Raw genomic sequence first — 24,259 nt, forward strand, 5'->3', positions numbered from 1 at the left:
TGGAAACGCACCAAAGATGCATTGAGGACAGTTAGATCCGATCGCTAAGACCACATTCTTGAATTCTTCTCCTTCTCTTAATGTTTGGCAGATTTTGCATACGGAAGCAATTTACATGCTTTTTTAAATAAGTGTGGAAAAGTGAGATCCGATTACAATCATATGTAAATGCCAGATGTGAACAGACATATTTAGCGCTGTCTACTTGTGATCGGATCACCCAGGACGCGTGTTAATGCCAGGTGTGTGGATGGACGTGTTTAGCGCCGCCCACTTGTGATCGGATCACCCAGGAAGCGTGTTAATGCCAGGTGTGTGGATGGACGTGTTTAGCGCCGTCCACTTGTGATCGGATCACCCAGGAAGCGTGTTAATGCCAGGTGTGTGGATGGACGTGTTTAGCGCTGCCCACTTGTGATCGGATCACCCAGGAAGCGTGTTAATGCCAGGTGTGTGGATGGACGTGTTTAGCGCTGCCCACTTGTGATCGGATCACCCAGGACGCGTGTTAATGCCAGGTGTGTGGATGGACGTGTTTAGCGCTGCCCACTTGTGATCGGATCACCCAGGACGCTTGTTAATGCCAGGTGTGTGGATGGACGTGTTTAGCGCTGTCCACTTGTGATCGGATCACCCAGGACGCGTGTTAATGCCAGGTGTGTGGATGGACGTGTTTAGCGATGCCCACTTGTGATCGGATCACCCAGGACGCGTGTTAATGCCAGTGGTTTTGGTGGGGAGTTACTCCTTTTATACTGTAGAGGTTAAGACTTTGCAGACCATTTACATGCATATAAAGCTATATAAAACAGTGAACGAAAGGGGACAAACAGAAAAGCGTAATAGGTCCCCGTTAAAGAGATGATGTGCTCAACTGTGATGTACAGCGTTCAAAGCTGATCCGGCCCTGTGCCGGCAGTGTGACTATAAGATGGTGGCAGTTTCGGCGAATGGCTAACGCCAGAGGTAAGCTGGACATTGCTAGGACTGTGGTGTGAAATAGAAAAGATGGATCGGCAGTAAAACACCGGGGGATAGCCAAAGTATTTTAATACTGATGGGGTTTTGGAAGACATTGCAGCTAATGCTTCATTTTCCAGTACACTGCACAGGGGTGCTTTGGTGTATAGCCTCTCCAAGAAGCATTTTGGTCAACGTTTCAGTCATTTGGCAGTTTGCATGCTCCTGGTGCTGTTATTGAACCAAAGGTGCCCTTTAAGGACAGAGTAATGAGGACCTCTAGAGGGCAGCAAAGTCAAAAGCTCCGCCCACCATAACCAGGACAACAAGGTGGGGCTCCTGGCCAGGCAGAATCGTCATGCTCTGAGGGAAGGTCACCTGTTACCAAGGCTGGCACCAGGGTGGTGGGAGGGGCCGCGAAGGCTGAAGGTGTCGCCCGCAGACGACTGGTGGGAGGGGGCTTTCCCGCCCACCAGCGAAGGCTCCGCCTCCTTGATCTCCATGGCCCGTTTGTACAGCTCGGCTGCCTTCTCGAAGTCTCCCTCCTCGTAGCTGAAGAGAAAGCGTGTGAGTGCAGCCGTTTCGACCCCCCACCTCATGCAGTGCAGTGGCTTTTTTGGCCAACAGGGGGCCCCCAAAACACGACACACCTCAGTACAGCCAGGTTCTTGAGCGTCTCGCCCACGCGGGGGTGCATGCGCCCCAGACTATCCTCGTAGATCTTCAGGGCCTGTTCGTAGAGCGGCAGCGCCTCCCCATGCTTCTTCTGAGGGGGAGGAAGACAGGACCAGTCACGCCAGCATGGAATTCAGCACCTTTATCCTCCAAAGTTTGACCCCCACCACGGACTCACCAACTGGCAGTAGAGAACGGCCAGGTTGACCAATGCCGTGGCCACACTCGGGTGTTTGGGCCCGAAGCTCTTCTCCCGGATCTCCAGGGCCAGCTCGTATAGCGGAACCGCCTTCTCCGGCTTTCCCTGGAGAGCAGGAAGACTATGAGGGAGACCAGGCCTCTCACAATTACGCAGCAGGTTTAAATTACTAGGGAGTGACTGTTGTACCTCTGTACATGCTACTCAAATCTATAATATTTTATCTAATAAAGTTACATAAAAAAAAGTTTAATCTAACAAAAACCTTGAAATTTCCCAGTGAAGTTTATCTAGTCTAATTTATTAAAGCGTCAACAAATATTATCAAGTGGTCAGATACTCTATAAGAATCAGCGGCTGCGGCTGTGGATATAGCGCCTTTCCCGCACACTGCGCTTGTACAGCATGGTCGGATGCTCTAAGGATCAGCGGCTGTGGATATAGCGCCCTTCCCTCACCCTGCGCTTGTACCGCATGGTCGGATGCTCTAAGGATCAGCGGCTGTGGATACAGCGCCCTTCCCTCACCCTGCGCTTGTACCGCATGGTCGGATGCTCTAAGGATCAGCGGCTGTGGATACAGCGCCCTTCCCTCTCCCTGCGCTTGTACCGCATGGTCGGATGCTCTAAGGATCAGCGGCTGTGGATACAGCGCCCTTCCCTCTCCCTGCGCTTGTAACGCATGGTCGGATGCTCTAAGGATCAGCGGCTGTGGATACAGCGCCCTTCCCTCTCCCTGCGCTTGTACCGCATGGTCGGATGCTCTAAGGATCAGCGGCAGTGGATACAGCGCCCTTCCCTCACCCTGCGCTTGTACCGCATGGTCGGATGCTCTAAGGATCAGCGGCTGTGGATACAGCGCCCTTCCCTCACCCTGCGCTTGTACCGCATGGTCAGATGCTCTAAGGATCAGCGGCTGTGGATACAGCGCCCTTCCCTCACCCTGCGCTTGTACCGCATGGTCGGATGCTCTAAGGATCAGCGGCTGTGGATACAGCGCCCTTCCCTCACCCTGCGCTTGTACCGCATGGTCGGATGCTCTAAGGATCAGCGGCTGTGGATACAGCGCCCTTCCCTCACCCTGCGCTTGTACCGCATGGTCGGATGCTCTAAGGATCAGCGGCTGTGGATACAGCGCCCTTCCCTCTCCCTGCGCTTGTACCGCATGGTCGGATGCTCTAAGGATCAGCGGCTGTGGATACAGCGCCCTTCCCTCACCCTGCGCTTGTACAGCATGGCCAGGTGCTTGACAGTGTAGGCCAATGAGGGGTGGTTGGGGGCCAGGGCGCGCCTCCGGATGTCCAATGCGCTCTCATACAGCTCCTCAGCACGCTCGTATTCCCGCCGTTCACAGTGCAGCGCCGCCAGGTTGTTGAGCGACTGGGCGCAGTCCGGATGCTCGGGGCCCAGCACGCGCCGGCGCATCTCCAGGGAACGCGTTAGGAACACCATGGCCGTGCTGCGGGACAGGGCAGGGGGACGTTACTATACGGCAGGGCTGGATCAGCAAGGGATCGGCTGCTGTACCTTTGTATGACGAACTTCACCTGCAGTGTCTCAGCAGTTATAGTTAAGTTGTTACATTTATTGGTTATACTATTCAGACATTTTTACATTTATTGGTTCTGTGACCAGTAGGTTATACCTGGAAAAAAACAGATTTAAAATAAATGATCTTATTCAGGCTGTGAGCCTATTAATATTAATTTGTGTTTGGTATGTTGTGCAGTGTTCACAATACAATTGTTCCAATTACAGAAGCATGCATCAGACACAATTCGGAATGAACTCAGGATACATCGTTTCTAACACATATGGATCATTAATGTACCGGATTGTTGCAATGCATCGAGATGTGTATCACACCAGCCTCAGTGAAGCAGATGCACATCCCTAGTGTTTGTTACAAAAATGTTACAGATCAGTTTTATAAGAATAATCCGCTCAATTGATCCTTTTAATTTAATTAAATACTCCACCATTATAGTTAGGTCATGTGATAATAGAGTTACAGGCAGTGAACTGCAGTGATAACATTCATGGCCAGTAGGGGGAGCCAAACTCACTCCAGATTGTTCTGTAGGTAGTAGAGCACCCCCAGTTCGTTCAGCGTCTTGGCACAGTCCACCGAGTCCTTACCCAGTGTCAGCTCCTCCAGCTGCAGGGTACGGCGCCGTAGGAGGGAGAAACCATACTGCAGAGGGCAGGGGTTAGTTAATTAATAACAACCTTACAATGTGGATTAATGATGCAGAGGCAGGACAGGCCCAAGTACCATGCTTCCCTTGTGACGTGCGGCCTTCTGCCGTATCTTCAGAGCACGCTTCCTCAGCTTCTCGGCCTGCTCATACCTGAGCAAGGAGGCAGGGCAGACGTCCAGTCACACTCGGCTGGTTTACACAGCACCCCACCTCCTGAAGCTGCTGACAGTTCAACAGCAGCACCCCCCTCAGGACCTGTAGCCTCCCAAGGGTTTCACAGATACACAACACAAGCCACAGAGAGACAGATTCAAAAGAAACAAAGTTGTGGCATTTTGAATTTTCCCTAAGGATGTGAAGAACTGCCAAGGACCACCTCCCCCACCCAGTTGCCGTGGGACGCACTTGTTCTGCTTCTGGTAGAGAAGGGCGAGGGAGTCGAGCTCGCGTGCCACGCAGAGGTGCTCGGCGCCGCACGCATTCTCGCCGATCTCCAGTGCCTGCTTGAACAGCTGCTCGGCATTCCCCAGCTTCCTCCACTGCACATACACGCCAGCCAGCTGGTGCAATGAGCGCGCCACGCTTGGGTGGTCCGGGTCCAGTGCCGTCTCCCGGATCTCTAGTGACCTCTGCAGGGGAGCCACCGCCTTTACACATACACAACGAGAGATCTCCTTCAGTAATCTGGACTGTTTTTTTTTTTTTTAAAGGCAGCACCGATTTTTAAAATCAGTCAACCTCCTCTCTAGCACCCCCTGCTGTCTGCAGGACCGCACCTGGCTGAGCAGTCCCAGGTCCTTCAGGAAGCGGCCCAGGGTCTCACACAGGTTGGCCAGCAGGGGTGCGCTACCCTCACCCTCACAGTTTTTCTCGTAGTGCTTCAGAGAATCGAAGTACTCGGTGGCCATGGAGCTCCTGTCCCTGCCTACATACAGCCAATAGGCCAACAGCTCCGAGAAGTGGCCCCTGGGCAGGGGGGGGGGGCGGGAGTGGGGATTGTCAGGGTGGAGACAGACACATCTGCTTTTAAATACACACTTCAGCCCCTAGTGAGAGGTTTCTCTCTGTCTCTCTCTCTCTCTCTCTCTCCAGAAATCAAATGAGACAGGGGAACAGTCAGGCAAGGACAGAAGCAGACACAGAGTGAGACAGACAGGCAGAGAAAAACAGATGGACAGAAAGATGGACTGACAGAGAAAGGAATAAAGTTAGAGAGAAAGGTAGACAGACAGACATGTTTGCAGACAGATAGACAAACAGATAAAGGGACAGACAGAATCAGACAGGTAGAGAGAGACAGCTGGATAGACAGATGGATTGACAGTGAAAGGAATGGAGTTAGAGAGACACGCTGGTACACAGACAGACAAACAGATAAAGGGACAGACACACAGGGGGACAGAGAATCAGGCAGGCAGTTAGACAGGCAGTCAGGCAGAGGATCAGACAGACAGGCAGTCACAGAGTGAAACAGCGGCACGTTTGCTGACCTCTTGTAGAGGTTCTGGGAGACAAACAGGTTGAGCAGGCTCTGCCGGAGCTGGACCTTGTCCTCCTGCTGGTGCAGCAGCCATGGCAGTTCATCAGCCACCCTCCACGTCACCCGGTCCTGACTGTGGCAGCAGGAAGGGGATGTTTAAAGGGACAGCAGATCAAATGGAAAACGAGACACTCGCAGGAGAACTGCACATTTATAACCGGTGTCATTTTGGGAAGGGCTGACTGGACACACCTGAGCTGGCCGCTGAAGTACTGGATCAGTCTCTCCCTGTACCCCGACGCCCTACCCTCTGTGCTCATGTACTCCAGACGCACCGCCTCCCACGCCTGAACAGGGTCACAGAATAACAACCCAGCCAACCGATGGAATGTCGCCCTCTGGTGGCCTTGTTTCAGAGCAGACCTTTCGGATATACTCAATGACATGTTATTATACTTAGTCTTTCAGCAGACGCTTTTATCCAAAGGGATGTGTGTGTACGTGTGTGTGTGCTCTTGTCAGACCTCCTTCACAGACCAACTCTCCAGACCCCCGACTTTCGCTTTGCTCCACACAGCCTAAGAAGAGCCTCGCTCTACCCAAGACCCACCCCCCCCCCCGACCCGATTGCCGAGGCTCACCTGCAGGTGCTGGAACTTGAGCAGGCCGCAGCCAAAGGTGATGATGCGCAGGTTCTGCAGCTGCCGCAGCAGCGACGTTAACAAGGGCCACGTCAGGTCGGGGAACATCTCCAGCAGCTCGGACTCGGCCACGCCGTTGTGGCTGACGCACACCAGGCACACCACCTGGGGGGGGGCCACACACGCACCCCTCCGTCACCTCCCCTGAACACCTCCCCCCCCCCCCACCACCACATTGACGGCCAGCACCTCCTTCATGACGAGTTTCTCCCGGTCTGTCCTCAGCGTGTCCATGAGGGTCCGCAAACCCAGACGGTACAGGGACAGCGTGTCCGGACTCTGGAGACACAGCTCCAGCACGGGGTCCGGCCTCCCGGCGCTGAGGAGAGGAAGGTCTCAGCACTTAGGGACACACCCCAACACCAACCCGGAGCAGATCCCAGCATCTGAGCGGCGTCTTCGGGCTCGGTGAGGTTGAAATCACAGGACGACCAGGCAGCGGCACCAAGGCTTGGGAACAGCGTGACAACGGAGGAGAGGAACCAAAAGCTCCATAGCAGGAAGACGAGAACCTCTGGGCGTTTAAGGTCGACTGGCCTCTGCAACCTCCTCTGCAGTTTGTCCGTTTGTACGTGCATTTCAGCATTTGTTTCATTATCTTATTATTTATTTACTCTGTACAGCAGAACAAAGGTTCTTTTTAAGGTGCATTACAAATAAAGTCTATTTATTGACTTACTTACTAAACAAGCTTAAAAAGAGTCTCATTCCTACGTTGGGCCTTCTTCTTATTCCTCTTATAATTTCAGTTTATTCAGTGCCTATTAGAACATTAGCCACCCCCCCCCCAAGACCACATACCTAAATAGAGAAGTAAAGGAATATGCGAGACCACACCATCTGCACACTGAGAGGAAGTCACTCATCGCTGTAAATAACACCTCGAATTTCCTGCGGAAACCTCAAAGTGTCCACCCTTTTATTATGCTGCACTACGGCGATGCAGCTTTCTAGGCTTAAACTTTCAATTACTCATCCGTCCAGAAGACTGCACAGGTCACAGTGAGCCTTGAGCCAATTCCGGGAAGCACTGGGCACCAGGCAGGCATGGGGTCGCAGCTCGGTTTATGAGTCACACCAATTCACTAAACCGCTACTCGTTACTGGGCTGGTCATGTGACCCCCCCCTCCCCCGCCCTCCCCTCAGAAAAACCCACATACATGACAAAAAACAGGGTGCAAACAGAAAACTAAAGAAGAAATAAAAAATACACAAAATAAAAAGAAATATTTGGATTAGTTGCAACAGGACAGGCTGAAGGTGGCGCTGGGGAGTACCTGGTGAGTATCTTAGCCAGGAGCGTGACGTAGAGGGGGCTACAGGTGGAGGCCGACCGGCAGTGACTGTCCAGCTTCTTCTCCTGCAAAACCGAGGTCAGGGTTCATGCACGTGCTCACTGCCGTCACTCCCAGCGAGGTCCTGGTGCCGGACCTCATGAATCAAACGGCTTCTCACAGAAATGTGGGAAGCACATCCTGACTGCATCGAGTCACCCTACTCACGGCACATACATTTATATTTTAACAGCTTTATATATTAAAGAAATACACGCCAATTAGAACTCACAGGCACCCGTAATGACACTTCCCTAGCCCTTCCCATGCTTGTGCCGTGATTACAGGCCCATGGGGTATTATCGCAGTGGAAACATGTCGTCCAGTGACTCGCCTGCTCCCAGGAGAGTGTGACCTGTGCTGCCTGGCACTCAGCAGAAATCAGCGACCTCGCCTCCTTGGGGCTCAGGGGGTCCAGGTGAAGAGTGGGCCAGAGTCTGTGGGGGTGGGGAGGTTAACATCACCTCAGTGTGATATCCTGCTAAACAGCCAGCTTATTAACTAGTGTGCTAGTCACTTCTACAGCTAAAATAATCTAGTCCTGTTCCCAAGTAGACCCTTCTGTTGTACCTTTATTATAAAGGTTAAATAAAGTATGTTCTGATCCTCTCCAATACAACGTTCCATCCCTAACAGTCACTGTTGCCATGGACCCCCGATAGGGGTGTGAATGACACTATGGTGGTTGGCCGCTCCTGGTCACATGGACGCCTGCTGAGTCACATGGGCAACCGCTCGGTCATATGGACGTCTGCTGAGTCATAAAGTCTCCTGCCAAATCACATGGGCACCCACCTCCAGGCCTGCGGGCAGGTCTCCACATTAACGGAGACCACCACCCTCACATTCACGGGCAGAGGGTCGATGAGCCACTTCATGTGCTTCTCCGCATGCTGGGGACAACATGGAGGGTAAAGGAGTGAGGTTAGCACCCCCGGCCACTCTACAAGGATGCTAATCTAAGTTTTAGCTAACATTTATGGGTTAGGGATCAAAGATTTCCTGAAGGTCCATTTTCAAACTTTCAGGAGATCAGTCACTAAGTACAGTATTAAACAAGCAGTTAGCTTACTTCTAATGGAATGAAAGGTGGATTTTTGGGTTGCAGAGAGGACCCTCTGAACTAAGAGTATGTGGGTTTAGGTAGTTCTAGTACAGAGAGCTATGTCCAGTTCCTTCACTAGCCACAGGCCATGGATTATCGGCGAGAAGGAGCCCAACACCTGGATCTGGTCGACAGAGTCGATGATGACGATGATGTTGCCGTGGTGACGTGCTGACAGTCTCTCCAGCCAGCGGGGGAACTCCTCCAGGACTTTGCAAGGGTCCATGGACAGGCCCGAGATGGAGCAGAAGAAGTGCTGCAGGAGCTGTGGGAGGAGGTGAGATGTTAGGAACAGGCACCAGTCACCCACACTGCTACCCATGACTGAATAAGCACTGCCCCCAGGCACACCCCATGGGGCCCCGCCCCCATGTGGAAGCCACACCCCCACACTGAAACCCCACCCCTTATGGAAACCCTGCCCCTCACCTTGATGGTCAGCCTTTTTGCCATCAGCACCGGCTCTGCGCTCGTGGACAGCGGCCGGCCCACGAAGTGGTACAGGATCAGCGTGTTGGGAGAGTGCTTCTGCTGGAACTCTATCCTGTGGGCCGGTGCCGGTTAAAACACGGTGAAACAGTGCCGTCAGAATTGTGTCCATTAGTCAGGATAGCTGGGTAGATAGCGCTCTGGGCTGTCAAATATTTAACAGTTAAGCGGTCACTCAAAATTATCCCTTAGCTTTTATTAAAAAAAAGGAATTAATGCCTTAACTCTAAAAAGGAGGACGATGAATGTTACATTATCCGTTAATATGAGCTGATGATGGAGCAGCAGGACGCTAGTTTCACAAGTAACACTGATCCAGGTAAATACAGTATCCTGAAGTGAGGAAAACCTCACAGCATTAAAACACAAAAAGAAGATGAGATGATGTATTAGAAGAAAAGTAAGTAACATTATCAGGCAGAGCGAAGGCTGTGACAGCAGGACGTGAGTAATGACCGACGCCTTTCTGGATGTATCTCATAACAGGATTACACCTCTCTTTATATTGACATTTAACCTTTATTGAGCAGGTGCTTCTCTCCAAACTGACATAGAAGTGAGTCAGATGGCACATTACTGAGCCAAACTGCCACTGGTCCCCGGACAATGCTATAATATCAGAAAGCTAGCGTGCTTTACAGAGGCTCACCATTTGGAGAGCAGGAGGGATTTCCCGGAGCCTGGCCCCCCGGACACAAGCAGGGGGGGGATGGGTGGGGGCGCCGCCACCATGTCATTCAGGCGCTCCATGTACTGGGGACGGGGAGAGGGGACAGGGGACGTATCTTATTGGGGCTTTGGGGACAGGACCCAGATATTCTCAGTTTTCTCTCTGATCATTTCTCCCTTTGATGGTGATATTTCACCAGCCTGTCACCATCAGCACAGGAGGACAGCATACTGCACCAGTTTCCCTTGATATCACTTAGTTTTACCCAGAAACCATTTGTGTTAAGCTCCTTGCTGACAGGTACTGTGGGCTAGATGGCAATACTGTCTCTAATCTCCTGTCAGGGGGGCTTAAAGCGCGTGACCAGAAGGTTTTTTGTTCACCTCCCAAAAAGTGTGACGTGATGAAGATTAAACACGCCATTTTCAGTCTGTGTGACATCTACACTAAGTTTTCTGAAGGTTGGTTACACGGGGAATTCAAAAGGTGGCGCCACCTTCTGGCAACCGGGTGAAGCGGCGGAGGCAGCAGCCCGCTGGAAGGCCTCTGCCTGCTCCTGCTCGTCATGCGGATCCCACAGCACGTCCCCGTAATCCTCCTCGCCGCAGCCCTCGTCTGCCCCAGTCAGGCAGCTCTCATCGTCAGCCACTTCCTGGCCCAGCAGCTCCTGGGGCAGACCGCGGCCCTTTAAAACCAGCATGCCTACAGCAACATAAATCACTCTACCAATCACAACGCGCCCTTGAAAATGCTCTCCACTAATCGCGACTCTGGCCCATGCCCCTCCTGGTTAATCCCATCCCAGTGAGCTGATGGCCTCCTCCAGCACTGTACCTGTCTGATGACCCTCTCAAGGCTGCCGTGGATCAGCGAGGCTCCCTCCTCAGGGTGCCCTGCATGGTCTATAACCTGCGGTTCACAGAAGAGGGTGCTCGAAACACTACTCCAATCAATTATCTCTCCTCACTGGCTTAATCAGAACTCGTGAGAGTTTTACTTAAACAAAATTGTTCTCAGGAGTTCGCAGAAGGAAATATGATTGGCTCAGAGAGATAACCAATCAGATTGTAAAGGAAGTGGATCCAAGCAACTAAAGGAGGCAGGACAAAGACTAGCAAAAACTAAACTGAAAGGAACAACGGCAATAAAGACGATGATACCTCAGTCACTGTGGTTATGTACCACTATCCAAATTACCTTGGGCCCCTCACAGCTATGCCCACGTCTCAGGTCCAGAGGCAACCACATCAGGAAACAGGAAGCTTACCTTGACCTTGACTGCTCTGTCTGCTACAGTCACCCTCTCCACCAGGTCCTTAGCAGCCGGAGACAGGCGGATGCCCTGACTGGTCCGCAGGTACAGAAGCAGAGGACGGGCCTCGGGGTTCTTCACAAAGGCCTCCTCCACGTCCTCCAGCATGGAGCTGAGGGTAGAGTGCAAAGGTCAGAGGTCAGCTTTAGATCACAGTCAGAGCCTTTTCCCTTCTCTGCTCATTCATTGCTGAGTGGTGGATTTTACCAAAAATTCTGTTAGGTATATAATTTGAATTTGGGTTTTATTTCCTACTCTATGGTAAGGTAGCAAGCCTTCTTCTTCCTTGTTATCCATCCATCTCCCATGCACACTTAGTTTCTAGTTTGAGGTCACAAAAAGCCTGGAGGAAAAAGCTGACAGGGAGGGAAAAGCCTGCAAATTAACTGCGCAGAGCAGGGGGGCGTTACCTGGTAACAGACGCCCTCAGAAGCAGCACGCACACAGAGCTGCGTTCGATCTCCTGGCGCCGCTCTGCCGTATATCCGTCGGCGCCGTCCGCGGGGAAGCTGACGCTCACAAAGAAGTGACCCAGGCCCTCGCACAGCCTCTGCAGGCGGGGGACGTAGCCCTAGAGCACACGGACACCTCCAAGTAGACCAGAACCAAAAGGAAACTCGACAGCATGTATCACATGTTGTTGTTATCGCCTCCTTCAGGTCAGTAGGAGTACTGCAAGTCAAAAGACAGCAGTCACTACAGGGAGCGTCCAGTCTGCAAGGCTGCAGTCTGCCTGTGGGAGAGCAGTGGTGTCTGTTGTAGAATCGACGTGTGGCAGCGGGCTCACCTGGACGAAGGCCTCAACCTCAGCCTGCGTCTCGGGGGTGTACATGAGGTAGCAGCGCACCGTGTTGCTCCACAGCGCCTGGGAGACATGTGGCGACACCTGCAGGAGGGAGGCCACCGCTGTGTCCCAGTCGTCTGAAAGGCACAAAGGCAGCTTGATCACAGCTGCTGGAAATGAAGGTGACTGTACGGCAGGAGAAAGACTCTTACCTCTGCTCACGTTGGCAAACGGGCCCTCCACGTCGATCAAGCTGTGAGCAAACTCAGGCCCCCGGAAAGTCTGCTGCAGCTGCATCATGCTGCCCATAGAGGGCTCACTGCCCAGCGCGGCACCACTCCAGTACTCACACTGATTTCCTGCAGCTTCAGGAAACAGACATGGGGGAGACATTCATCCATACATCATGTAACAGCTTATCCAGCATGGGGACTGGGGGGAAAGTGGGGTCAGGGTTATTTTCATGAATGAAAACTAAAACTGAAAGTAAACATTTTCGTAAACCGAAATAAAATAAGATACGAAATTAAGAAAAACTAGAAATATTGCTTCCAAAAGTGACAAAAATACATAAAAACAAAGGTTAAACATTTTCTCCTACCATTTTTAAAATAATATTTAGCTAAAGTAATGATTTGTTTACTTTTAATTTAATATTATAATATCTGGAACATTTTCTGCCCCTTTTGGGGACACGAGTACATAATATGCATGTTTATTCAGTATTATATACAGTAATTTGTTCAGTATTATTTATGAAACAGCTCAGCAACTTTCATGCCAGTCCATCAGAGGGTACGCAGACAATTCAGAGACAGCTGTTTCACTAACCGCATAGGTGTCAGTCTCATAGCTGAGTCATATGAGGACACTACAATAGCTGCAGGAAACTTGCAAAAGCAAACACGGCTAAACTATCTCACCACAGACAGCAGGTTCAGGAACAAATTTAAAAAAATCTGTGAAACCTCAGATGTCCTGTTTTTCTATGTGGCTGAAGGTATTTTCCGTTCCTAAGTGTATCTCTGCACATGATCTCAGCTTAATAATGCCCTATTGCTCAGAGCGCCCCCCAAAGGTCGTGGCCTGACCTGCAGCGCCGCTCGGGCTGTCATCCTCATCCGAATCGGCCGGGTCGTACACCTGGATCCCCTGCGCCTGCAGCTGCTGCAGCTTGGCCTCCAGGTCCCGCTTGGCCCTCAGAAGGTCCTGTATCTCCTTCTCTTTGGTCTCACGGAAGATCTGCGCAGCACACCGGGCGAGTGAGCGCCCCCATGAGGCGGTGCACATGCACTTGCCTCTGACGGCGCTACTTACCTTGAACTGCCGCTTGACCTTGTCGCGGTCGTGCTCGAAGGTCGCCGCTCTCTCCATGGCCTGGTACTTCGCTTCAAGAGCACCCTCCTTCTCACGCAAAATCTTCTGGTAGGTCTTCTGCAGAGCCTGTGGGACCCCCGAACATGAACTGCTCCCTTAGACTCATCAGGTAGGACACTTTTACTGTCAGCCAATCAACAAACGGCAAACCCAGCAGCCCACCAATCACGACAAGCAGTCAACAAACTAAACGTATGGTGCCTTTGCAAGTCACTATGAAGACCAGGCTTCGCTGGGGCTCCTAGTACCCACAGTCGTGAGCTATAACTCTGTCCCTGAATCCAAAGCAGGGGTGCCTTAAAAGGGCCCTATAAAAATCGGAACATAACTGGACTGGTCTGGATTGGGGGTGCAATATGATTGGCTTTAATGGGGCCCAAAATCTGTAGCAGACGCTATGCTCCAAAGTGCCAGTATTACTGCTTTATATAACCCTGTCCCCACCCTCCCAGCCTGAATAACACAGCCAATCAGATAAGCCCAGCTGGAGGATTTGCCCAATAGGGTTTGGGTGTAGAGCAGCACTTAGTAAGGCCCGCCCCTCTACACTCCCCTGACCTGAAGCTCCGCCCGCAGCCTCTTGTTCTCCTCGTCCAGCTTGGCCTCCTTCTTCTGCAGGGCAGCCACCTCATTACTCTTGCTGACGCGCAGGATCTCGTAGTCCTTGCGCAGCCGGTCCAGCTCCGCGCTGTACTCCAGGTCGACAGAACCGGTGGACTTGAAGCTGGCGCCAATGGCACGCGGGCCGCGCCGGAACGAACTGCGCACAAGACGGGCCTTGGGCTTCACCTCCACGGGGATCTCGCAGGCCTCGCCGCCCCCGCCACCGTAGGCGTCCTCGATCACCTCCCCCCCCGGACCCACCATGGACGAGGCCGTGCCCATGCCGAGGTTGGCGCCTCTCTAGCTATGGGCCCGACTGGGACACATGCAGGCCTCTGTAAGGAAGGCAGATGGGCCCACTGTGGAGAGAGGGAGTGAAAGGGTTTGAAAAACATCAAACTACCCTTCCAAGATGTCGCACTAAACCTCGGTGCCTGTGATGAGAAGGTTGCCGGCTCAAACTCCAGCCTTGGCAGAGTAGCCACATGTCTGTGTGTCCCTGAGCAAGGCCCTTAACCCCCAGCTCCAGAACCACTGCACAAGAGACCCTGTGCTGTGACCCCAAGCTTGGTCTCACCTGTCTGTGTGTCTATGGAAAACAAGATGGGGTAGAGGAAGAGATCAATAATGTGTCACTATTCCATTCAAAGGGGTAGTTTTCCTGCAAAATGGACTCAAATGCCACACAATCTTCGGCATTATTTAAAATAATAGTAGTTGTCCAGTCAGCTTTTACTACAGCTGCTTGCAAATATATTGAGCCCCGATCAGCTCAAAGTCATCAGGTTTGACTGCATTACAATCGATGCATGCACTCATAGTCACAAGTCAAAATCAATCGCCTGTCAGCAAATATTCTTCAGAAAGCTGGGAAATGCTGCTTGCATAAGTGTTGCAACCCCTGTGTGTCCTACAGTTGGTCTCCAGCTGTGATAACCACCATACCACCCCACCCCCCCGAACATCCCCAGTCCTACACCCCACAGGCATAGACCAGGACGTCCCTCAAGCAACCACATACAAGGGTAAATGCGGAGGGAAGCCAAAATGAGGCCAACAGTCACTCTGAAGGAGCTACAGTGAAGGTACACCAGTCAACCTTTTAAACAGCATACTGCATACCGCTGGGCTATGTGGGAGAGTGGCGAGAAAGAGGATATTACTTAGGAGGGGCTATATGAAAGCGTTTATCAATATGCACACTTGACGGTTATTGTACTCTCGAATGCCAACTTTCATTGTCGAAGTACAATTCCAGTACTCAAGAACAGAAGTACAGAGGGCACTAAAAATCCCCGGATATCATTCTTTCCCAGGTCCATTAGTTGCATCCTCGCTGAAGAAGAATAATCCCATGATTCATTACGTCCCGAGTTGGGGGGGAAGTCGGCAAGCACGGTCTTGCTACACACCTCATGTCTAGATTTCGATAGTAAAATGTAACACGTCTTCTCATTTCCTAAATATAAAACGAATACCATCAGCGGACTTAAGTTATAGCATCAATGAAAACGAAAATATTACATTTTGTTTATTCCAGTTCGACGGAATTGAACGCCTTGAAAGTTAATTAATAATAAACAAAATTAAGTCGTTTATAAGTTAAACTCAGTTCATTGGCCGCGCTATTACAAGTTGTCAAATCTTTTAAGAAAGTAGAATATTTTCTTCTAATTGGTTATATAAATTAATGTGGGACCTATAAACATGTTCATCAAAACTGCTGGTGTGCGAAGTATAAAAATGTAATTTCATCGTTCCGGCGCTTGTTGCATATGGGTAATTAATTATAAGACATAACAAGTTACTGTCATGATGTGACTGACGCTTCCTTGAGGCGTAATTGACGAATACTGGAGGACAGCCGACGTGCACGGAAAACAATTCTTTATGCCTAAAAAACCCCCGATCTGTGTCAACTATTAAAACGCGGAGGCCCTTGTGACATTTAGGAGGGGATCGTTTTTTAAAAACAAAATGAAGTGATTACGTTGAAAAATAGGAAATTAATGGTTTCCCGTCACACGGTTTGGACACGGAGAGACATGAGATGGCATGCACACACATGATGATGAATAAAAGTTACCCAAGCCTGAGTAATTTTTACCCAAGAGGTTCATTTGACTTACAGTAAAAGCAACACGGCCAGCACATACCGTGATGAGGAAAAAGTTCTATATTGAGTCACTAAAGTCTCTCATTTCCCTTTGAACAGCGAGTGCGATTCACTAAGTGAGCATTATGTTGACTAGCTCCGAAAAGGAGAAACTTGTTTTTTATTTAACTAGCTGGTAATTATACTAGCTAAGATTACATGTTTGGGCGATAGGAGAAAATAACTTTTCCAAAATGTAACCTCGGCTTCCCGGCTGCCCCGGTAACCAGCATATCAGCCTACGGGTCCTCAGCCAGCCCAAGCCGAACCAATCGACCGACTGGCGTTTTTTTATTTGCTTGCATTCTGGGCCCCGAGTCAACTGGGGTAAAGCATTGCATTAAAGCTCGCTTGTGTTATCTATTAGTGGATTAATTACTTGATTCAAGCCTCCTCTCACTTTGGTGATTGATGAAATTTTGCTTGATAAATTTATTAAGTCATAAATTGAATGAAATGAAATAAAGTGAAATGAAGTTTTATTTGCTGTTTGCCATTTATACAAGTATGAGAACAGGAACATTGGAATGTGTCCATCTTCACATGTATCCATCTTGCTGTCCTTTTAAAAACATTCACACAAACCCAGGGGAGAGCCAAGCTTGACGTCTGTTAGCAAAGTCAGCCGTTCATCCCCCTTAGTCCCTGAAAAAGCAGGTTAGAAATTCCATTCACTGCTTTGTTGATGCTTACCCAAGTCCCACGTCCGAGAGGTGGACGTTCAGGTCCATAAAGTAAATACCCAGATGAAGATTTTGTTTCAACCATCCAGTTGAGTAGAAAGAGTGAGTCACAGAGTACTCGACTGGTTGGTTGAAGTAAAACATTGGTCTGGGTTTTTACTTTCTGGACCTGAACTAGTCACCTCTAACACTAACATTTTTTATAACACTAAGTTACACATCTTTGTATTTCAAACAATGTCCAAAAAAAGCATATGTAATTAATACTGTACCAAAACAAGTTTATGAAAATTCTACCCGTACATTTTTTTAATTTACTTATTAATTAACAGCTGTTGGAGAGGCAGGTGCAGGTCGGCCACAGTGGGCACAGGCTGATATATGTACTTTTACATTTATTTTGTTAAGTAAAGATCAGACAGCAGAGTCACACTGATCCCCAGAGCAACTGGGGTTAAGGACCTAAAAGTATGAAACATGAGTCACTAATTAGCTGGAAGTATGAATGCAGTCACTAATTAGCTGGAAGCAGAATTGACATTCTGCTTCTTTTGCCTTTTGTGTCTCCTGCAGAAAAATTGAACCAAGGATCTCTGGTAGGTCTTGGTAAGAAAGAAATATAAAACTGGATCCAAGACTCCGCTGAGACAAGTCAAGGATGAAGTGATCCTATTGCTGAACACGATGGCGGCCATGTCTACATCTTCCCGTCCGGAGGCCTGGATGTAGATAAAGCGGTTGATGTGGTAGGGGATGAAAGTCACAGAGAAATTCAGAAGGATCAATGTGATCATCTTGACCGCCTTTCTCTCCACTGACTTCTTTCCTGGCTGCCTTAGGCTCCAAAGGCGATGGAGTATGAGGATGTAGGAGCCCAGTATGATGATGCTGGGGAGCAGAAAAGCCACAGCTGTAGGCAGCAGTGCTTTGGCTGAGGTCTTCTCCAGGTAGAGCTGGCCACACACTGTCCTGGTCAAGTTGTCTACCTTTAGAACCTTCTTGGACAGCAGCATGGGGACCGAGCAAACAATCAAGGAGATCCACAAGACGACACTGACCACACGCGTGTACAGGGGCTTTTGCCGCAGCCCCAGAGACCTGACTGGCAGGACAACGGCCAGGAAGCGGTCCAAACTGATGCAGGCCATGAAGAAGAGACTACAGTACATGTTAAGGTAGAAGAGGTACCCAATCAGAAGGCAGAGGGTCTCCCCAAAGGGCCAGTCATTGTCCATGAGGTGGTAGGTGGCACGCATGGGCAGAACCATCACATAGAAGAGATCTGCCGCAGCCAGATTCATGAGGAAGACCTTGGAGGGTGAGATCTTCTTCTGTCGGCTGAAAACGCCCAGTGCCAAGGCGTTTCCTGGAACTGCGATGATGAAGATCACGATGTAGAAGGAAGCAAAGAGGACGTTCTCCAGGTGAGTCTCCTTGACCTGCCAGCTGGTCATCGCCACGTCACTGCCATTCCTCAGCATTATGGGGATGCTCTGCCTGTCACTGCAGCCAGAAGGAGAATCAACAGCATGAGATAATTGGGGACTGTGTAGACCTGGGGAGTATATAGTTATTCAATCATTTAGTGTCTAGTTATCTGAACATAATACATGTTGTTCTCCAAAAGTTAAACAGGAAGGAGGTACTTTGAAAGCATCCTGCAGGTTTGTTTGAGGATATAACTGAAATGAGGAAGCATCCGTCACTTTTCTTATTCGCCTTTTTTATCTTTATCAAACAAAAGAATCTTCATGCCTGTGAAGAGTTTGCCACCACACTTCCCCTTGGCGACCACATCGCAGCATCCGGTGCCGGTTTCAGTATCAGGATTGAAGAACACAACGGGACATGCATGGTCGACGGCCACCTGTGCCATTCTTACATCTCTACTTACTGCTTGAATTAAGCCAAAAGGTTTACGGCATTATGTTAGAGTTAATAGGGTATTTCACACCAGGCTGCCCTCAAACCAGCACAAAAGGTCCCCACATCTCCACACAGTAAAATGGAAACAATATTACAAACAAAACAATACCAATTTCATTTGTTTTTTCTAAAAAATGGCACTCCCCCTTGGTGCTGTTTATTCTAGATAAATAAGTAAATAATTTATTTCTAATGCGTCTTTCACAGACAGAGTCACAAAGCTCTGTATGGCTGTTGATTCTGGGATGTACATAAATCCAAAGTAGATATAATTTGAATTTGTACATACTTATTTCAGCAGTTTTAATCACTACCCCAATGAAAACACAAGCATTTGCCATCATAGTTAATCAAAAGTGACAAAACTATGGGATTATTTTGCAGAAATGAATAAGCAGCCTCACCGCATTGCCCTTGACACCTGGAAAGTTCCAATGGGACCCCGTCCTGCTCTGACACTTTGGGCTTCCAGACGAACCAGATGCTGTGGTGCTGACTGAGCATGCAGATAGATATGCAGCTGACATTCAGCTACGTTTGCACTTAGCCCCTCCCTATATCAGCGGGATCTTCACATACAGTTTTCAGTTTAGTTCCGTTTCATTTCTGAGCATTTAAAAATAACCCTCAGCTCAGGTCTGGCTAGACGAGGAGAGGCAACAGTGGTGGTGGTGGTGGGGGGGGGGGGGATTGGCTGTGAGAGCCTGGGCCAACCAATTACAGGCTCAGTCCATCCCAAGGCTGGGCAAATCCCAACCAATCACAGATGTTCCTATTATTGTGCCCAGGAAAGAAGCTGAATCACTTTTTTACGGCATTTTTTTCGAGTTCTTCCCAAAGACCCCCTCCCCCCTCCCTCCCTCCCCAGCCCACACCTCAGGGCTGAAGGTGGGTCCACCTGAAACTTGATCACGCCTCCAGAATTTCCAGGCTACATGTCATGTGTCGTAATTCCCTCCAGCAGAAACTTTCAGAACCTCAATTTCTGTGTCACCGCGATTGTGTATCTCCAGTTTAAGAATAAAAAGTGAGGAGGCGGACTTGAGATGAAATGCCCCCACCTCCACTCAAACGACTTCCTTAGCATTTTTTACCTGCTTGTCTACTAGAGGAAGTAAGCAGGCCTTAAAGCCAAGGTTTGGACTTCAGCAGTATCCCCAAGCTGACCAGGGACTCCAGGCCCTGGATGCAAACTGGGACCTGGGTTTTCAGCTCCTTCCAGTGGGCTGACAGTTGCGAAAACCTGATATAAACTGTGGGCAGCCACCTCTCAATCTGGCAACCCTGTAGCTTGCCTACAATGACACAATATCCCACTCAGTTCCGTATCCTATCTACTCAAAGTCACAGACACTTTAATATTCTGCTGAAGCTGTTTGAGTCATATGCAACATGCAAAGGTACAACTAAAACGGTAGATCGCTTTGTAAGCTGGGCTGTGGTGGGATTTGGGCTGGAGGCTTGGCAGCTCTATTGCCAGGCTGCTGATAGATATCTTCTCATTCCTGCCTTCTGAACATATCACTCTGTGACATACATAGGGATTTCAGCGTAAAGGTATTACATGTATCAAGAACATCATCTGATCAGTCTTCAAAGAAGATCAGTATGTTGTCTGGTCGTCTCAGTAGTAGTGAAAACTGGAGGAATGCAGTGTGCCAGTCTGGCTTTACGTTATTTCTACAATCCACACATGTACCACAGCTATGTTGAATACACACATCGCCCCCTAGGGGTCACCCAAGAACATACCAGTCTGATGGGATTTGACCCTGCAACCTTTGAAACACGGACACACAGTCCTAACCCACAGAGCCACACACTGCCCTATGTAATGTGCACAGCTGTCCATGAGTCTTCCAGCTGCTTATCTAGTACAGGTCATGCTGGTCTGGAGCCAGTCCCAGTAAGCAGCGAGCAAGTACACACACTGGGGACGGGGGCTGGGAAATTCCTTTTAAAACAGCATTCAAATTTTTTTATAATATAACAAATGTATCATTTGAAGAAACTCAAATATTAGGTACAATTATACTACAGACAACCCATCATCACACAGTAGCCTAAGCCGGTTATGTGCAACTGACTGGAAAAGATGAAACCTGAATCGTTAGCCTACTACTGTCTTAAGTGAGGAAAAGGACGAGGAGACGGGAAAATACAAAACATTTTTTATTCAGTTCCCCACAGGACAGAAGCACCAGCAGAAACAACAAAAAAAAAGGTTGTTAAAGTGTGGCTTGAAATTAAATTATCAAACGACTGACATTATACAGTTGACACAGGTTAAAATAGCTTAACGCTTAAACCACATCATGCCATAAAATGCTGCCTTCAGATCTGACCACATCTAACTAGGCTTCCACATTTCAGCTCCATTCCTCTTCCGTTTCACACATTATTTCAGTAGTTTCTCTGCTGGCTAGTTAGAGACATTTTAGCTGGCTGAAATAATTTACTGCCGTCGGTGGTGAATTGGTGAATTCTCTCCTGCCCCTTCACTACCCTGGCTACTGTCCGGAGAGCGTACTGGTGTAGAACGGCCGCCATCGCTTAGTCCAGGTGGCGGCTACACAGTGGTTGTGGTTGAAGTGGCTCCCCCTTGGTTCTGTAAAGCACTTTGGGTGTCTTTGAAACTCCATATAAATGTAATTCATGCATTCATTCCTTCAATCTGCCCCTAGTGGCAGATCCCGTGTTCTACATTAAGCGACAAGGAGCCATTGGGTAAAACATCCATCCATCCATTTTCCAAACCGCTTATCCTACTGGGTCGCGGGGGGTCCGGAGCCTATCCCGTACTCAATGGGCACGAGGCAGGGAAGAACCCAGGATGGGGGGCCAGCTCATCGCAGGGCACACTCACACACCATTCACTCATGCATGCACACCTACGGGCAATTTAGCAACTCCAATTAGCCTCAGCATGTTTTTGGACTGTGGGGGGAAACCGGAGTACCCGGAGAAAACCCCACGACGACATGGGGAGAACATGCAAACTCCACACACATGTGACCCAGGCAGAGACTCAAACCCAAGTCCCAGAGGTGTGAGGCAACAGTGCTAACCACTGCACCATCATGCCACCCCATGGGTAAAACAGAAATGAGGAAATGCGTGTTAGATGACTTAATGTTTACCTACATAAATCTTCAAAAATCTGACTGTGGATTCCTGCCATTGAATATGTAAACATTTTTCAAATTTTATTATTATTATTTTTTTAAATAAAGACGTTCAACCTCTCAAACCTGCTGGGAACACGCATACCACTGGGAACACTGGGAGGACATATATGTGAAATGCATGCATCCAGAATGGAGGCGGGTTTCAAAGCCACAACCCTGGGATTATCAGCCACCTGGCCATTGGACTCCGTACCATGCTTCGATTCTTCATGCTCTCCGAAATGTGTGACGACCAAGCCAAAGGGAGAACAGTTAGGGTGGCTTTCTCCTCAGTGTTACCTCTGCCGCAAACACCCCAAAGTTCCGTCTGTGTCTGTCTGACGCTGTGGCTTCTTACTTCCTAGAAGCAAGTACTTAACTTAAATCTCCCTCAACATTGATCTAAGACACGCCCAGTTTCATGAGTTACTCACGTGACCAAATCAGCACGCCAAGTTAGTTAAAATTCGTCACTATGAGGTTCAAAAGTGTGATGATTTGACATGGAATGACCGTTTATTTATAGCAGGCTGAAGCCATTTTCACAATTAATTTAATGGCTGCAGTCTGGAAGCGGAACCTGTTTTTCACACGATAACAAGGCTGGAGACGCACACAGCGGCCAGAAAACCTGAGAGCATATCCAAACGGGCAGCACTCAGAGCGTGAATTCCAAGGTAATCCAAGGCTGTTCCTAAACTCCTGGGAGATCCAGCGATGGTTACAAGCGGGACGGACTGGAGGACGCGGTAGATAGGATGGCCAAGCCCCCCCTCGGCAGTTCAAACAGCGCAGTGAAAGCCGCATGCTAGGAGCAATGAATTCCAGTTAAAACAACATTACCTGCCCTCCTATTAAGTAGGCGCTGAGAGCAGAGCACCATTGGATGCCTCACTGGTGACGTCAGAGCCGGCCCAGGGTATAAGCGGACTAAGCAGCTGCTTAGGTCGTAGCAGCCACCAGGGGGCGCCCCCAATTAACCAACTAGATGACAAATGACAACTAGGTTAATCAAATTTTGCTTGGATAGCTGCTGTAGGTCAAGCTGCATTTCAAGAAAAGGCTCAGGGTTAAAGCTCTCATGTTCTCCGAAGAGGTTAAAGATTAGCTGTAGCACATTGGTTCCTGGTTTCACAAATATAAACGGAAGAGGAAGTCAGCTGGTGAAACTGCAGCCTAAATGCAAAACAGAATAACCAGCAATGCTGTGGCAGAAATAATAGCAGCTTCTTCACAGTAGGTGCCCTATAAACCAAAATCCCCAATCACAACAGCTTCCTAAGAAAATATACCCTTATAATTCTTGCATCCCCCCCCCATTTCTCACCGTAAAATTAGCCATGGCATCAACGTGCAACTTTTGCTGAAGCTTCAAAAGCGATCTACTGTTTTCGTGGTAGTTTGCTTCTTGAGTTGTATTACCCAACAGTGCCATATAGCCTAACTGGCAAGTAAAAAACAGAGAATTCCTCCATTTTAAATCGACATGCAATGCTTATTGCAATATATAAAGAGCTTGGTGGTGGAGAAATCTTTTTGTGATGTTCGCTCCCATATTCAAGACCGGCTGGCGCCTGCCGGCATATTTAGCTTACCTTCAGCTTGTATGTTTTTGTATATACTGCAGGGCGGATGGTACCCATTTTAATCACCAGGTGTCGCTCTTGTATTACACTCAAATTTGCCAGGTCGCACAAGCGGTTCATTAATCAAAGGTTAAATCACCTGGTGAAAACCGCAGTTTACTGTTAGAACGAAAGGTCTAATCATCTCTAATTAGCACTGAAAGGTAGCAGCAATCCATCATTACTGCTAAACGCATGCACGGATCTTCATTCGAGAGCTACATTTCTCGCTTCTGTTACACAGTGTATTAACCCTTTCTGCAACTTACTTTCTTAGAGCAACTAATGATTAATAACCTGGATACTTATTCATTTGCAGTATTTCACTAGTCATGTCTACTCAGTTGGGCAGTTTGATACTGCAGTGGGTTTTAATTTACCCTTGTTGAAATGAGTGAAATGACGACCATGAACAACCATGTCAATGACAACAGTCGCCGTCATAAAACAGAATAATCCTGCGTACCCTTTTAAGTGTACGAGCGCGTGTTAATAAAATCCAAAACCAGAACAAGCAAAAGACAGCAATTTCAGCTATGCAATCTCACTGATATTAGTTGATGTATCTAAAGGTAATATTAAATTTTGTTTTGTAATTAATAGTGATAATTTATTCATTCACTCAAAAAAACAATTAAAACGAGTGTCACCTGCGGCTTTAATGTCGGAGGGGAAAGAGCAAAGTAAACTGTCACGGTTACTGCAGGAGGGGAAATAATCATGTGCCAATTAAAGGGAAAATCCACAAATCTCTGCAAAATTCTAACTGTGCTTCATCACACGAGCCCTTTAAATGTTTGCTTGTCATTCCCA

The 24,259-nt window shown here is 48.9% G+C and overlaps 2 protein-coding genes across 6 annotated transcripts; both read right to left on the minus strand.

Moving 5' to 3' along the window:
* Nucleotides 1-1,030: 1,030 nt before the first annotated feature.
* Nucleotides 1,031-16,272, minus strand: nphp3 (nephronophthisis 3). Of its 3 annotated transcripts, none has more exons than XM_049010463.1 (28): nt 16,047-16,272; nt 13,846-14,249; nt 13,228-13,353; nt 13,002-13,152; nt 12,123-12,275; nt 11,914-12,047; nt 11,537-11,697; nt 11,082-11,238; nt 10,649-10,723; nt 10,311-10,481; nt 9,794-9,897; nt 9,085-9,199; nt 8,774-8,920; nt 8,346-8,443; nt 7,885-7,987; nt 7,494-7,576; nt 6,405-6,534; nt 6,156-6,320; nt 5,767-5,861; nt 5,525-5,647; nt 4,811-5,000; nt 4,440-4,681; nt 4,109-4,184; nt 3,900-4,027; nt 3,052-3,292; nt 1,814-1,939; nt 1,611-1,726; nt 1,031-1,512 (listed from the first exon to the last, which is right to left on the minus strand). In XM_049010463.1, the coding sequence occupies exons 2-28, from the start codon at nt 14,170-14,172 to the stop codon at nt 1,335-1,337; spliced, it is 3,915 nt and encodes a 1,304-aa protein (XP_048866420.1). In that variant the 5' UTR covers nt 14,173-14,249; nt 16,047-16,272; the 3' UTR covers nt 1,031-1,334. The 3 variants fall into 3 exon arrangements, with proteins under 3 accessions (XP_048866420.1, XP_048866421.1, XP_048866422.1); XM_049010464.1 differs by having other exon boundaries at nt 16,020-16,272; XM_049010465.1 differs by lacking the exon at nt 16,047-16,272 and having other exon boundaries at nt 13,846-13,975; nt 14,077-14,187.
* Nucleotides 16,273-16,529: 257 nt separating this feature from the next.
* Nucleotides 16,530-23,444, minus strand: si:dkey-96n2.3 (uracil nucleotide/cysteinyl leukotriene receptor). Of its 3 annotated transcripts, none has more exons than XM_049012461.1 (2): nt 23,417-23,444; nt 16,530-18,231 (listed from the first exon to the last, which is right to left on the minus strand). In XM_049012461.1, exon 2 carries the CDS (start codon nt 18,207-18,209, stop codon nt 17,247-17,249), a length of 963 nt encoding a protein of 320 aa, XP_048868418.1. In that variant the 5' UTR covers nt 18,210-18,231; nt 23,417-23,444; the 3' UTR covers nt 16,530-17,246. The 3 variants fall into 3 exon arrangements, with proteins under 3 accessions (XP_048868418.1, XP_048868415.1, XP_048868417.1); XM_049012458.1 differs by lacking the exon at nt 23,417-23,444 and adding an exon at nt 23,149-23,240; XM_049012460.1 differs by lacking the exon at nt 23,417-23,444 and adding an exon at nt 19,059-19,187.
* Between the last annotated feature and the right edge of the window lie 815 nt (nt 23,445-24,259).

The sequence above is a fragment of the Brienomyrus brachyistius genome, chromosome 4 (genome assembly GCF_023856365.1).
Source record: "Brienomyrus brachyistius isolate T26 chromosome 4, BBRACH_0.4, whole genome shotgun sequence".
NCBI lineage: Eukaryota > Metazoa > Chordata > Actinopteri > Osteoglossiformes > Mormyridae > Brienomyrus > Brienomyrus brachyistius.